The sequence below is a fragment of the Otolemur garnettii genome, unplaced genomic scaffold (genome assembly GCF_000181295.1).
Source record: "Otolemur garnettii isolate 467f Iridium unplaced genomic scaffold, OtoGar3 scaffold00060, whole genome shotgun sequence".
Taxonomy (NCBI): domain Eukaryota; kingdom Metazoa; phylum Chordata; class Mammalia; order Primates; family Galagidae; genus Otolemur; species Otolemur garnettii.
The window spans coordinates 472,362-487,520 of NW_003852455.1; the positions used below are offsets into that span (position 1 = coordinate 472,362).

Consider the following 15,159-nt stretch of genomic DNA (forward strand, 5'->3'; position numbering starts at 1 on the left):
GCCACAACGCCTGGCCATTTTTTTTTTGGTTGCAGCCATCATTGTTGTTTGGCGGGCCGGGGCTGGGAATTCGAACCCGCCACCTTAGGTGTATGGGGCTGGCGCCTTAGCCGCTTGAGCCACAGGCGCCAAGCCCAAAGAGTAATTTTTGAAATTCATTACTCAGTACTCTTAAAAGTACCTTTTGTTTCTATTGATTTGTAACTAAGCTCCTTAAATTCCTTTCCAGAGTTCTTAGAAAAGCATCTCTAGTGTTCTCTTGGGCAGCACATATACTAAAATTGGAACGATACAGAGGTTAGCATGGCCCCTGTGCAAGGATGACACGCAAATTCATGAAGCGTTCCATATTAATAAAAAAAGAAAAGAAAAGCATCTCTAAGAAGGCTGATCTCTGAGAAAGGGTGTGGTAGGAGAATCCACACACCTGGGACTATTTAACAGACCTGGGACTATTTAACAGACGCTTAATACTTCCCACTGTGTCGCCTAGCCCCTGTCTGCAACCCAGAGATAGATTGTATTGGAATTGCCTTGCCTTCAAAGGGCTTGAAGCCTATTGGCTTGGGCAGCAAACTTGAATGCTGCCTCAGTTCTGAGGCTTAGATGTTTATGTCGTGTATATCAATTGTACTGGCTCTGGCCACATACACAGGGGTTGGCGGGTTCAAGCCTGGCCTGGGCCTGCTAAACAATGACAACTACAACAAAAAAATAGGTAGGCATTGTGGCCGGCGCCTATAGTCCCAGATACTTGGGAGGCTGAAGCAAAGAGAATCACTTAAGCCCAAGAGTTAGAAGTTACTGTGAGCCATGATGCCACTGCACTCTACTGAGGGCAACTTAGTGAGACTCTGTCTCAAAACAAAAAAATGAAAAAACCTATATATGTATAGTTTTATTAAGTTTCAATCTAGACCCAAATTATGCAAAGGTAGAAAAAAATTATGCAAAGGAGGTTAACAAGAGTATATTTTCAGCTGCGTGCGATGGCTTACCTGTAATCCTAGCACTATGGAAATCAGTCTGAGCAAGAGCAAGACCTAATCTCTACTAAAAATATAAAAATTAGCCTGGTATCCTGGCATAGGTAGTGCCAGCTACTCAGGAGGCTGAGGCAGGAGAACAGCTTCAGCCCATGAGTTTGAGGTTGCAGTGAGCTATGATGACGCCACTGCACTCACCAGTGCAACAGAGCAAGACTGTCTCAAAAAAATGGGTGGGGTTGGGCTGTGGGACAAAGTAGAGTTAGCGCAGGTCCTAAAGCATAGGGTGCAGCAGGTCAGCTGTCATGGCAGCCTCCATGGCTGTTTATGGATTTTTTTTTTTTTTTTTGGCGCAGGTTTTGGCCAGGTCTGGGTTTGAACCCGCCACCTCTGGCATATGGGGCCTGCGCCCTACTCCTTTGAGCCACAGGTGCCACCCCTATCTATGGTTTCTTTTTTTCAGGGTAAATGATTTAAGGTTTGGTGCTTTAGTGGGGTAAGACAAATAAGAAAAGAAATACTTTGAAGACAACAAGCAATTTGGGGGCTGCCACTGATTGGTTATATATACTGAAATCAATGGCAAAAACACATTCTGGTAGCTCAGCGCTGGTAGCACAGTGGTTACAGGTCGGCCATATACACTGAGGCTGGCAGGTTCAAACCGCACCCAGGCCAGCTAAAACAAGGACAACTGCAACAACAAAATAGCCGGGCGTTGTGGCGGTGCCTGTAGTCCCAGCTACTTTAGAGGCTGAAACAAGAGAATAGCTTAAGCCCAGGAGTTAGAGGTTGCTGTAAGCTGTGACACCACAGCACTCTACCAAGGGCGGCATAGTGAGATTCTGTCTCAAAAGAAAACACACACACATACACACAGGCTGCGCCTGTGGCTCAGTGAGTAGGGCGCTGGCCCCATATACCCCCACCCCATATACTGAGAGGGGCAGGATCAAACCCAGCCCCAGCCAAACTGCAACCAAAAAAAAAAATAAAAGAAAGAAAGAAAGAAAAAACACATTCTGGACTATGGATGGAAGATGGTGCCTCCTGAATGGCATTGTTGGCTTACCGTATGACTGATAATTCTACAACAACAAAACTTCCTACTGCTTATAAATTTATTTGCACAAACCATAAATTCAGCACGAGTGGCACCTCAGAACTATATGTACCTTATTCTACCACTAGAAAGAAGATTCAGGGCCAGGGGTTCTGGCTGAGGCCTATAATCCTAGACTTTGGGAGTTTGAGGCAAGAGGATCCCTTGAGCTCAGGAGCTGGAGACCAGCCTGAGCCAAGAGCCAGACCCTCATCTCTGGGCCTATAATCTTAGCAATTCCGAGGCCAAGATGAGTTGATTGCCTAAGCTCACAGGTTCCAGACTAGCATGAGCCAGAGCCAGACCCAGACCCAGACCTTGTCTCTAAAAATAGCCCAGCATTGTGGTGGCTCCTTTAGTCCCAGTTACTGGGGAGGATGAGGCAAGAGAATCACTGGAGCCCAAGAGTTTTTTGGGCTTTTTTGTTTGTTTGTTTTCTGAGGTAGAGTCTCACTATGTTGCCCTCAATTGTGTGCTGTGACATCACAGCTCACAGCAACCTCTAACTCTTGGTCTGAAGTAATTCTCTTGCTTCACCCTCCCAGGTAGCTGGGACTACAGACACCCATCAACACCCAGATATTTTTTTGTTGCAGTTGTCATTGTTGTTCAGCAGGCCCAGGCCAGGCTTGAACCCACCAGCCTAGGAGTATGTGGCCAGTGCCCTTCTCACTGAGCTACGGGCATGGTGGAGCCCAAGAGTTTGAGGTTGCTGTGAGCTATGACTGAGACACTGTCTCAAATAAATAAATAAATAAAAAACTAGCTGAGCTTAACAGTCCACACCTACAGTTCTAGCTACTCAGGAGGCTGAGACAAAAGGATCTCTTGAATCCAAGAGTTTAAGGTGTTGCTGTGAGCTATGCTGTCACTGCACTCCACCCAGTGTAAGACTCCATTTCAAAAAAAAAAAATAACTCAGGAGTGGGTCCCACTTTCAACACCTTACAAGTAAAGACAGCAAAAAACAGTTTAAATATGCAAAATATTGGGCTTTTCGTGTGATTGCACTTTTACTACTGATCAGTAACTTAACAAAAATTGTTCAAAAGTATAGTTTCACATTTTATGCATTTTTTTTTTGAGACAGAGTGTTACTTTGTAACCCTTGGTAGAGTGCCATGGCATCATAGCTCATAGCAACCTCAAACTCTTGGGCTCAAGCAATTCTCTTGCCTCAGCCTCCCAAGTAGCTGAGACTACAGGCGCCTGCCACAATGCCCGGCTATTTTTTCTATTTTTTAGTAGAGATGCGGTCTCACTCTTGCTTAGGCTGGTCTCAAACTCCTAAGCTGAAGCAATCTACCTTCTTTGGCCTCTCAAGAGTGCTAGGATTACAGGTGTGAGGCACCTCACCCAGCCAAGGTCTACATTTTTTTTAATGTTTCTGTTATTCACTGCACCTAGCACATGCCATTTGATGTTCAATAAATGTTATTAAAAAAAATAGTCAAAGTGTGAGAATTCCCTTTTCAGTATAAATAACTATGGTACCGTGCTAGTGAGCAAATATACCATGTACATCAATATACAATTAGCACATCATGATACATAGGGTAGGTATTTTTATTGTTTGTCTTTTAATAATACTGTCACATGGTTCAAAATTCAAAATGTACTAAATGATTTCACAGTGAAAAGACTATTTCTTATCTTTGACCCCGTCCTGTTAGTTTTCTTTCCAATGACAACTAATATTATCACTTCCTACATACCTCTGTAGAAAAAGTTTATGGATATGTAAACTCATACGCGTTATATACATGTTTGGTTTTTGCCCCCTTTTTCCACTTAACAATATGTATTGAAAACAAATATTTAAAACAGCAATACATCTTAGAGATAACTTCCTATCATTACACAGAGCGCTTCTTCATTCTTTTATGTGGCGGTACAGAAAGTAACCATTATATCAATTTGCCATAATTTGACATTCCCTCAAATGTAATTTGTCATAATTTGACATTCCCTCGAATTATTTTCATAGCACATTCCCTCACATTGTGCTATAAAAATAATCCTGTACCAAATAGATCATACACCCTTTTTTCCATTTGCCAGATAGATTACTAAAAGTGGAGTCACTGGGTGGTAGGGTGACAGGTTAGTTTTTGACTGATGGTAACAACTCTTTCAAGGATGACGGTTGCTCTTCAGGGTTCCTCACTGCTTTCCCCTTCTCAATTATGTGAACAGCTCTCAGCAAGCCTTGCTGCAGAGCCTGGTTCTTCACCATGTTAGTAATCATGAGCGTGATGTCCCTGATGTACATCTGTCTCACTTTAGCAGCATAGTGCTCTGCCTTGTTACCATGCGCAATAAAGAAGGTGCAAAGTGCTGTGATATCTCCTTCTTGCAGCCCACACTCCTCTAGGACAGACTCCCACACAACTCTAATGCGCTTATTCCTGACTTTTCGTCTAAGGACAGAGGCTAAGGTGGGAAGACCTCTCACCAGGTCCGGCAATTTCTCAAGCACATGAGTGTGTAAGCAGATAAGTACTTCAGCAACATAGCTGTATACAATATTCAATTCCATTGGAGTGAACCTGCAAAAAATATGGAGAGATTCTTAAGCTGTTGAATACTTTATGTACAAACATAAAATTAATTCTATTAGGGTAATACAAAAACCCACGAGGAGAAATAGCTGTTGTGGTTTAGAAAATACTCTTGAATTAGAGTCTACGCTAAAGTAGATAGCCAAGTTCTCAGGCCGCCCATACCCTAAGTTCCTCAAAGGCAAGGGAGTAACATTATCCATCTCTATATTAGTGTGACTTTGGCAAGCAAGAGACTGTGAAGAGATATGCACCACAGTGCCTCCTTAAATTAATCTTATTTGAATAAATGAAGAAAATGTAATTTTCTGGCCAACCACTGTGGCTCACACCTATATCCTAACACTCTGGGAGGCCAAGGCAGGAGGACCATTTGAGCTCAGGAGTTGGAGACTAGCCAGAGCAAGATTGAGATACTGTCTCTACTAAAAATAGAAAAACTGGCCAAGTGTTGTGGTGGGCAACTGTAGTCCCAGCTCCTCAGGAGGCTGAGGCAAGAGGATCACTTAAGCCCAGGTGTTTGAGGTGGCTGTGAGCTATGATGTCACAGCACTTTACCCAGGGCACAGAGTGAGACTCTGTCTCAAAAAGAAAAGAAAAGAAAAAAGATGGCCATACTTGTAATCCTAGCACTCTGGTAGGCTAAGGCAGGTGGATTGCTTGGGCTTTGGAATATGAGACCAGCCTGAGCAAGAGTGAGACTGCATCTCTAATAATCACCAGGCACTGTGGCAGGTGCCTGTAGTCCCAGCTACTTGGGAGGCTGAGGCAAGAGAATCGTTTGAATCCAAGAATTTGAGGTTGCTGTGAACTATGATGCCATGGCACTCCACCTAGTGTGACAAAGTGAGACTCTGTCTCAAAAATGTAAAAAAATGCAATCTATTGTTGGAACCAACATTGAGAAATTCGATTTTGGAATGACCACAAAGTCATAAAATTCCACTGGTTTCTCAGTCCATACTCACTTAAGTGCCAGAACTGCTGTCCACATCTCATCTTGGGCTGCTTGGATTGCCAAAGTCTTACTATGATTTTCAAATTTCTGTGTCAGATTATCCTTAGTGAAATCCAATTCTTTAAACTGTGCTTCTAAAGCTTGGAGTTTGTTGTCTACTCTATAGGATAAAAGAATCAAGGGTTAGTTTAGATTGGGGACAAAACAAGGTTTTCCTTCAGGCTAAAGGCTCAATCCATTATTTAGAACCACTACCAAATTTGTGTAACTATTTATTTATTTATATTTTAGAGACAGGGTCTTGTGCTGTCACCCAGGCTGGAGTGCAGTGGCCCAATCACAGCTCACTGCAGCCTTAAATTCCTGAGCTCAAATATCTTCCCGCTTCAGCCTCCTGAGTAGCTGGGACTACAGGTGTGTACCACCACACCAGTATAATTTTTTAATTTTTTTGCAGGGATAGGGTCTCACAATGTTGCCTAGGCAGGTATCCAGCTTCTGTCCTGAAGCGATCTTCCTGCCTTAGCCTCCTAAAGTGCTGAGATTACACTCAGCTTGTGTACTTGAGTCATCACAGCTCAGGTTAACTATTTAAATTTAAAATTAGAAATAGTAATTTTATTCATATTATAGGTAATCACCTGTAATCCTAGCACTGTGGAAGGCTGAGGTGGGTGGACTGACTGAGCTCACAAGTTCAAGACCAGCCTGAGCAAGTGCAAGACCCTGTCTCTACTAAAAATGAAAAACTGGAGCCCAAAAGTTTGAGGTTGCTGTGAGCCCAAAAGTTTGAGGTTGCTGTGAGCCCAAAAGTTTGAGGTTGCTGTGAGCTATGATACCACAGCACTCTACCAAGGGCAACAAAGTGAGACTCTGTCTCAAAAAAGAAAATTATGAACAGATATTATCATTTGCCATTCCCTTTAGCCATCATCCTTGTTCTTTCTTTCCTTATATGGCCACACTTTTGAATCATCTGAGAACTTGAATTATCTGCCATGTCTAGTCTTTGTATTATACTTTATATTTGACACTTTAAAGAATATTTTATATAAGCATTACTTCGATTCTCACAACCACAAGAAGTGAAATGGTTATTTTTACTATTTTATAGGAAAAGAAATTGAGTTTCAAAAAGACTAAGAACTAATGTCATAAAGTGGTAGGTCAGGTGTGATGGCTCACGCCTGTAATCCTAGCACTCTGGGAGACCAAGGCAGGAGGATCCCTTGAGCTTGGAAGTTTGAGAACAGCCTGAGCCAGAGTGAGAACCCTGTCTCTACTAAAAATGAAAAAATAGCTGGGCATAGTGGCAGGTGCTTGTAGTCCTGGCTACTCAGGAGGCTGAGGCAAGAAGATTGCGCAAGCTCAAGAGTTTGAGGTTGCTATGAACTATAATGATGTCACAGCACTCTACAGAGGGTGACAGAGTAAGACGGTCTCAAAAAACAAAAAAAGAAGCTAGCCATTTCTGGGACTAGTATATATTAAGATGACTTTTTTCTACCCTATTCTGATCACCTAAGTCCTATCTTTTCTTCAAGGATCAACCCATATTCCACTGCCTTCTTGAATCCTGCCTCTATCTGGAGATCTCCCCTTCCTACTTTGCTTTCACAGGGATTACTTCAACCATCCCTAATCCCTGGCATGTTATTTTTAGAGTTAGCTTTTCATGAATTGAATTGTAAGTTGTTGGAGGGAGGGGCTGAGAGACCATTATGCCTGTTCCCAAATACCTAGCAAAGGCCTTTTGCAGATATAACAAAATATTTCCCATATGATTGGCATCTGTGATATGAATGAGATGCTGAGTTGTGTAACCCAAAATGGGAGTTTGAAGAGCTCTGAACAGCCATGATCATCAGAATTAAGTCCAATTAACCAGAAAGAACTGCCACACTGAAAGTCACTTATTTGAGCCACCCACATTGTTTTCCATGAAGGAAGTGATGCACAAACTCACATGCCACTTCCATTGGCTTCTATGACCCCCCAATGACTTGAACATCTTTGTGGTCACCCAGAATTCTATTTTTGACCATCTTTACTTCTTGGTCCTCAATTTCTTTGAAGGCCTATTTAGTTTCAGGTACTTCCAACTCCTAAGCTCTAGACTTGTATTTTCAACTGTTTTCCAAACCTTCATCTGGATGGGATGTCAAATTCAGCATCCTAAACTAAATCCACTACCATCCCCCATTTTTAGAAATTACTATGGGGAAATCTTCTGCTTTGGATTCTGTTTACACATAGATAAGACTCAGTATGAAATGTGTGTTTTGTAGGAGTATTAATCTGTAAGACCTACTATGCCAGCAATCTCTATCTACAAGTCAAAACCATGTAATCTGGCATACAATTTGTATTAGCTTTTAGATCTCAAAGACTATATTGGTTATAGGTCATTTCTAGCTGTAACTCTAGGGATAAACTCTAGCTTGTCAATCAGTATAAAAATTGACAGTTGCAGCAGTTCTTTGGGATCCTCTCACTAAAGGACATTCCAGGCTACTCCAGATAAATCTGAAACAACATGCAAATTCCCCTCATTAATGTCTCCCTAATCCATCCCCTCCTCCTCATCCCCACTAAATGAGTTTCTCATAGTCTTTCATGGGGACCTAGGGTTACTGTAGCCTAAGTGGACTCTCGCTTTCAGTCTCAAATCCATCCTCCAGACACATTCTTCTGAAACACAATTCTGATCACATAATTCCACTAATTATAAGCCTTTATGCCCCCTGACTTGCCCAATGGTCTCTTACAGCATATCATACCTCCTCAGTAGGAAATGTACAGCCCCTTTCCTTTTGCCCCCATCTTCTCCTAGTCCTCTCACACATCCTGGTCACACATTACCAGCAGACACCTCAGGTAAGTGAGGTATCTAGCCGCTAACTAAATGCAGTAGGTGATTCCAAGCCTACATAAGGCTTATATGTACTGTTTGCTCAGCCTAGAATTCTTTCCCATACTTTTCTTCCTCATAAACTCCTATTGTGCTTAAGATCCAGCTTGATAGTTGATGTTCTGTAAATATTCATGGAATAAAGGAGCCTGAAGTAAAAAGAAAAAATAAAAAAAGATCCAGCTTGAATGTCCCCTCCATGAAGGGCTCCTTTTCCTAGTGTCAAAGGCAAAATTGATAGGTCCTCCTTTCATATTTCCATAGCTCTTTGGGTACATCACCATTATAAGGTTAATCACATTACATTTTAAGTATTTTTGGATACTTCTGTCATTCTTACAGGCTGTGAGCTCCTTGAGGACAAAAACCACATTTTACTTGTTTTTATAAATCTAGCCTTTAGTGCATGCATAAGCTGAATGGAGTTATAGTACCCGAGAGAAGATTTTTCTTTTATTATTAATTTACACATTTTTGGACCTGGAAGACCTAAGCCACTTTAACAGAGACAGAATTCTAATTAGCATGTCTGTAGTTTTTTTGGTTATCGCTATTCTTCATTTTTCTCATGGTACCCATCTTCCCAGAATAGCAGACCCCGGCTTGCTCCCTCCCGATAGCCCTTAGCAACCTTTTCATTGCCTCCTGCAAGGACATCAAGGTTGTAGTTTCATTGTTCATCTTCCAAAGGCAAAATGAAAAGAAAAAACAAAACAAAACAAAGCAAAACAAAAACCCAATAGATGTTTGAATCCAGGGTTTTCTTCTGTGTTCCACTCAGCAACAAGCAGGGGGAGCATGAGCATTGGATCTAAATTCTGCCTGAAAGGTCACTTAGTACAAGAAGCTTTTAATAGCTTGTGCATCCAAATATAGTTTCAAGGAAATGATCTGTGAACACAGGTGTCCTGCAGTGCACTATAAACATTTGCCTTTGAAAATTGAGCCATAGTACATGAACATAAATAATAGCCATGTATAATTATAATTCTGTGTATTCTGATAAATGTATGTATAGATATATAATACAACTGTATACATATTACTAGGATTAAATGTGATAGAAGTGTTAACTTTCATATTTTAACAGCCTCATTATTCAATTACAATCAAAATTGGCTTTAAAGATTGCCCCAGATCTTTTATGATGACGACAACATCAAAGCTAAAAATCTAACTAACTGCTATGAACTACTAAATATTTAGTGAAAGTTTCTAGTATTAGATCATAAATTGAATATAAAAAGAGATATTAAACAGGATTCCTGTTTTCATGGAATTTTAAATCTTATTGGGAATATAGAACAGAAACTTAAAAAGACAAAGTATAGGCTGGGGGCGGTAGCTCACACCTGTAATCCTAGCACCCTAGAAGGCTGAGTTGGGATGATCCCTTGCACTCACATGTTGGAGACCAGCCCAAGCAAGAGCGAGACTCTGTCTCTACTAAAAGTAGAAAAATTAGCTGGGTGTGGTGGCAGGTGCCTATAGTCCCAGCTACCGGGGAGATTGAGGCAGGAGGATCACTTGAACCTAGGCATTTGAAGTTACTGTGAGCTAGGCTGTCAACACAGCACTCTACCCAGGGCAATAGAGTGAGACTCCGTTTCAAAAATAATAATAATAAAATAAAATAAAGTAAAATCTTTATCCTTAAGGAGCACACAGTAGGATAGATAGTAAACAGGATTACAACAGAGAGGATGGGTTTGGACATATGTGACTATAGTCACCCACCACCACCCCTGAGTAAGTTTTCTATTGATTGATTGATTGATTTTCTTAGAGACAGAGTCTCACTTTGTTGCCCTTAGTAGAGTGCTCTGGCATCATAGCTCACAGCAACCTCTAACTCTTGGGCTCAAGCGATTATCTTGCCTTAGCCTCCCAAATAGCTGAGACTACAGGTGCCCGCCACAACACCTGGCTATTTTTTTATTTTTTGAGACGGAGCCTCAAGCTATCCCCCCTGGGTAGAGTGCCATGGCATCACGCTCACAGCAACCTCCAACTTCTGGGCTCAAGCGAGTCTCCTGCCTCAGCCTCCCAAGTAACTGGGACTACAGGCGCCCACCACAACGCCTGGCCATTTTTTGGTTGTAGCCATGATTGTTGTTTGGCGGGCCCAGGCTGGGGATTCAAACCCAACACCTTAGGTGTATGTGGCTGGCGCCTTAGCCGCTTGAGCCACAGGCGCCGAGCCAACACCTGGCTATTTTGAGAGAAGGTCTCACTCTGGCTCAGATTGGTCTCCAACTCGTGAACTCAGGTGATCCACCCACCTCAGCCTCCCAGAGTGCTGGGATTACAGGTTTGAGCCACCATGCCTGGCCTTAATTTTTCCATTTTTAGTAAAGATGAGATCTCAGTCTCACTCAGGCTGGTCTGGAACTCCTGAGTTCAGCAGTCCTCCTGCCTCAGTCTCCCAGAGGGCTAGAATTATAGGCCTGAACCTGTGTGCCCAGCCTATATTCACATTGTTGTGGACCCATCACCACTATCAATCTCCATAACTTATTCATCTTTTAACCACTAATACCCTGAACCCATTAAACACTAACTCCACCACCCCCCCAACACTGCAAACACCATTCTACTTCCTGCCTTCATAAATTTGATTATACTAGGTCCTCATAGTATAATACAATACAAATAGTAGAATATTTGTCCTTTTGTGACTGGCAGAAAAGTTTTTCTTTCTTTCTTTTTTTTTGTAGAGACAGAGTCTCACTTTATTGCCCTCTGCAGAGTGCTGTAGCATCACAGCTCACAGCAACCTCCAACTCCTGGGCTTAGGTGATTCTCTTACTTCAGCCTCTGGAGTAGCTGGGACTACAGGCACCTGGCACATTGCCTGGCTATTTTTTTTGTTGTTGCAGTTTGGCCGGGGCTGGGTTTGAACCCACCATCCTCGGTATATGGGGCCAGTGCCCTACCCACTGATCAACCAACAGGTGCCGCCCAAGAAAAATTATTCTTTTTTTTTTTTTTTTTGAGACGGAGACTCAAGCTATCCCCTGGGTAGAGTGCTATGGCATCACAGCTCACAGCAACCTCCAACTCCTGGGCTCAAGCGAGTCTCTTGCCTCAGCCTCCCAAGTAGCTGGGACCACAGGCGCCCGCCACAACGCCCAGCCATTTTTTGGTTGCAGCCGTCATTGTTGTTTGGCAGGCCTGGGCTGGGGATTCGAACCTGCCACCTTAGGTGTATGTGGCTGGCGCCTTAGCCGCCTGAGCCACAGGCGCCGAGTCAAGAAAAATTATTCTAATGACAAAAAGAGTCTCTTCATCAGTCAATATTGTTGAATCTTCTTGTGAAGCCTGGAACTTTAGGAGCCAGGACCATGAGGAAAACCAGCTTAAGAGAATAAGCCAGGACAACAGAGCAGAATGAGGCAAGGAACTTGCCACTAATTAAACTCCCATGGAACTCTTTTACTTCGGGAGTTCTCATTGGGAGGAACAATAACTTTGCCCTATTGATTAAACCTTTTATAATTGGGACTGCTGTATCGAAGAAGCTAACAGTTCACTGAATGGGACTTTATATTAGGTTCTTCTTTGCTGGGGTTTCTTCTGAAGCCCTTGTTTCTCTGAAGATAATGGTATTTTTCTTCTGGGTAGATCTATAGCCATAACCCTCACAAATAAAACTGAGAAGGAAGAAAAGAATGGTGGAGACTCTGATGTAACTTAGTATGTGTTTCCAGCTCACTTAGAATAAGTCATTGTAGTCTTTCTCAGAAGTGCCATATAAGTCTTAAATTGAAAAAAAGAAGAAGAAGAAGAAGCCAATGTGGGATCAGCCCTAGCTCCTGGAAGAAAATTTAGAACAATGTTCTAAGAGCAAACAGATAATAGATCTTTTCCAGGATCAGAATCGGTCAATTCCACTAATCAGTGTTGTTTCTTCTAGGATGCTGCCTGTCTATACAAATCACTCCTTCCTCCCTTCTGCCTGCTCTCACTGACTGCCTTGTATCTGTGTAGACCTAAACATACCTGCTGATTATTGTCCACCTCTCTAGTACTTGGCCCTTTGTCTGCTTGGTCTTTTGCAATTTCTGTTTTTTGTTTGTTTGTTTGTTTTAAGACAGTGTCTCATGTTGTTGCGCTGGGTAGAATGCTTTTTTGACAGCATGTCACTCTTTCCCCAGCTACAGTGTACTTATCACAGCTCATAGCAACCTCAAACTCTTGCACTCAAGCAATCATCCTGCTGCTGCCTCCCAGTAGCTGGGACTCCAGGTGTGCACCACCACACCCAGTTAATTTTTCTATTTTTTGGAAAGACAGCATCTCATTCTTGTTGAGGGTGGTCTCAAACTCCTGGCCTCAAGTGATTGTCCTGCTTTAGTCTATCAGAATGCTAGGATTACAGGATTGAGCCACCACACCTGGCCCAAAGTCAGAATATGTGTAGATATAGTCAGAAGTTAACCAGATATTCTTTCCTAACTTCCTCACTAGTGAACTGCTTAATGGCACATGTCCTCCCTGACAGGTGCAAGATTTGTGACTTCCCCAACCGCTTCTATAAATAGCATTAGCTATGTAGAGCCTACAAATTTTTTTTTGAGATGTTTTGCAAACTCTGCATTGGGGGCGGGGTGGGGTGGGGACCCACTGACATCAACTGAACTCATAGGCTGAGAACAGATCCAATAAGCTTTGAGATCCCTTATCCAGGAAATCTCTCTACTGAGATGATTTCTGCTTCCTACACCTATGAGTTCAGTCCCAGTCAATCATCAGGCCCAATTCCCTAGGTTTTTTTTTTTTTTTTTCTGGTCAAAACATGTTTAAAAATCTTAGCTCCAGGGTGGCGCCTGTGGCTCAAAGGAGGAAGGCCCTGGCCTTATATGCCAGAGGTGGCGGGTTCAAACCCAGCCCCGGCCAAAAACTGCAAAAAAAAAAATCTTAGCTCCAGAATTCTCAGGGAAATGGATTTAAGAATTACTCCCGTCTCCTTGGTTGGTACCTTGTGAAGTAACACTCCTGTGCTGCAACACTTGTTTCTCAGTTAGCCTTTGTTGGGCAGTAGACAAGGGACCCGGCTGGGCTGTATCAAAATTAGGGGTTCCTATCTATGTAGGAAAATTATGGCTTATTTGTTGAGCAATCTTTTAATTAATTTTTTAAAATCCTGTGGTTAAAAAAAAAAAATAGGGGTTTGAGGGCACTTTCCAGTGGTTCAGCAGCCTCTCACCAGTGAAGGCAGACTTAGGAGTGTGCCCTTAAGGCCACACAGTCCTTTATGGACAATGGGTCATCTCTGGGACTCTGTTGGCAGGATGTTACTGACCCACGGTTCTTAGAAACTTGGCTTATGGTGGAAAAAAAGTTGCTGGGACTGAAAAACGCCTCTGGGCAGCGTTCCGTGCACACTCAGTACCCTTTCCCCTCCCTAGCCTCTTTTGGAAGCACGTGGCCCTTTGGGGGGTTTGGTCATCTTTCCTCTTAACAAAAAGAGGAACGTCTTGTCTTGGGGAGGTTTCTCCATTTGGACGCAGAGTAGGGAGGCTTTTGGAAGAATACTCTTGAGAACTTTCCGTTTGGAACTTTGTTTTTGAAGTGTATTTTTCAGTCCCATTTGTTTCTCTCTGATCTGCCGTCTGGGTGTCTATATTAGGGTGACCAGATTTTAACATTGGTAAAGCAGGACAACAAGGGCGGGGCGGGGGTCGGACAGGGCAGGGCCTGAGAACAGTGCAAACTTTGATAAGCAGTTCTGGATAATCACTTCTCAACAATTATTTGTTATTATTACAGTTTAACATAAAATTAACAAAAATAATATAAAACTCATATCCTGGCGAAATAGCCACATGGCAGCCTAAAACCGTATATTGCCTTCCTGTTTTCCCGTTCGTGTTGGGACTTTTTTAAAACGCCAGAGACGAGGGACAAATTGTTCAAAAGCGTGACGTCTGGTCACCCTAGTCTACATGGTTGTATGTACTAATCATTTGCTTGATTGTCGCGCCCTCTTGTGTCCTTGCGCCTCCCCTAAATTTTATTCCTGAGCTGTCTCCTGGAGGGCGAGAGGACCGGGACTCGACACAGCCCACGGGATCCTAAGGAAACTTTTTCAGGTATCCTCTCACTTGCCCTTACCAGAGCGGAGGGGAAGGACTTGAAAAAGAGGAGCAGGTCCGTGGTTCTTACTTGCCATTTTTAAAATTCTTCCCCCTGGGCAACACAGAGCCGACTGCTTCTAGTCCTCCCACCCGGAGAAGTCCCTCCCTGTGGTGCTTTGGTTTTGCGGTGAGAACTGCCAGACTGCGGGGAAGCCGCCCAACGTCCCCGCTCGCACTTTGGGCTTCTTATTAGGCAGAGAGAATTAAATATTTGATTTGGGATCAGGAATTCCTACAAATCACTGGAGACTCCCTGTCAGGAGCTGGGGACAAATTTGTAACAGCCAAGTCATAACATGGGGAACCAGGGATCAGGAGGAGAGCCTACTGGGATGCCTTCTTTTTCTTTTTTTTGAGACAGTCTCACTTTGTCACCCTCAGTAGAGTGCCATAGCATCACACGTCACAAGCTCACAGCAACCTCACACCATCGTGCTTACACAATTCTCTTGCCTCAGCCTCTCCAGTCGCTGGGACAACAGGCGCCAGGCACAACGCCAG

The 15,159-nt window shown here is 43.0% G+C and overlaps 1 protein-coding gene and 1 non-coding gene across 2 annotated transcripts; one reads left to right on the plus strand and one right to left on the minus strand.

The window, feature by feature from the left end:
- Positions 1-251: 251 nt before the first annotated feature.
- Positions 252-355, plus strand: LOC111726303. Its single transcript, XR_002774112.1, has one exon. It is a non-coding gene; the product is annotated as a U6 spliceosomal RNA (small nuclear RNA).
- Positions 356-4,192: 3,837 nt separating this feature from the next.
- Positions 4,193-9,199, minus strand: SMCO1 (single-pass membrane protein with coiled-coil domains 1). Its single transcript, XM_003792669.1, has 3 exons — positions 9,150-9,199; positions 5,618-5,767; positions 4,193-4,637 (listed from the first exon to the last, which is right to left on the minus strand). Exons 1-3 carry the CDS (start codon positions 9,197-9,199, stop codon positions 4,193-4,195), a joined length of 645 nt encoding a protein of 214 aa, XP_003792717.1.
- Positions 9,200-15,159: the final 5,960 nt, after the last annotated feature.

What these genes read in the sequence shown, in the direction of transcription:
- SMCO1 (XM_003792669.1), bottom strand. Translation starts at nt 9,199, where the DNA reads ATGAACAATGAAACTACAACCTTGATGTCCTTGCAGGAGGCAATGAAA. An exon ending in TTGCAGGAGGCAATGAAAAG is followed by an intron (nt 5,768 to 9,149) that starts GTTGCTAAGGGC and finishes TTTATCCTATAG; the next exon opens with AGTAGACAACAAACTCCAAG. An exon ending in ACAGCAGTTCTGGCACTTAA is followed by an intron (nt 4,638 to 5,617) that starts GTGAGTATGGAC and finishes TATTTTTTGCAG; the next exon opens with GTTCACTCCAATGGAATTGA.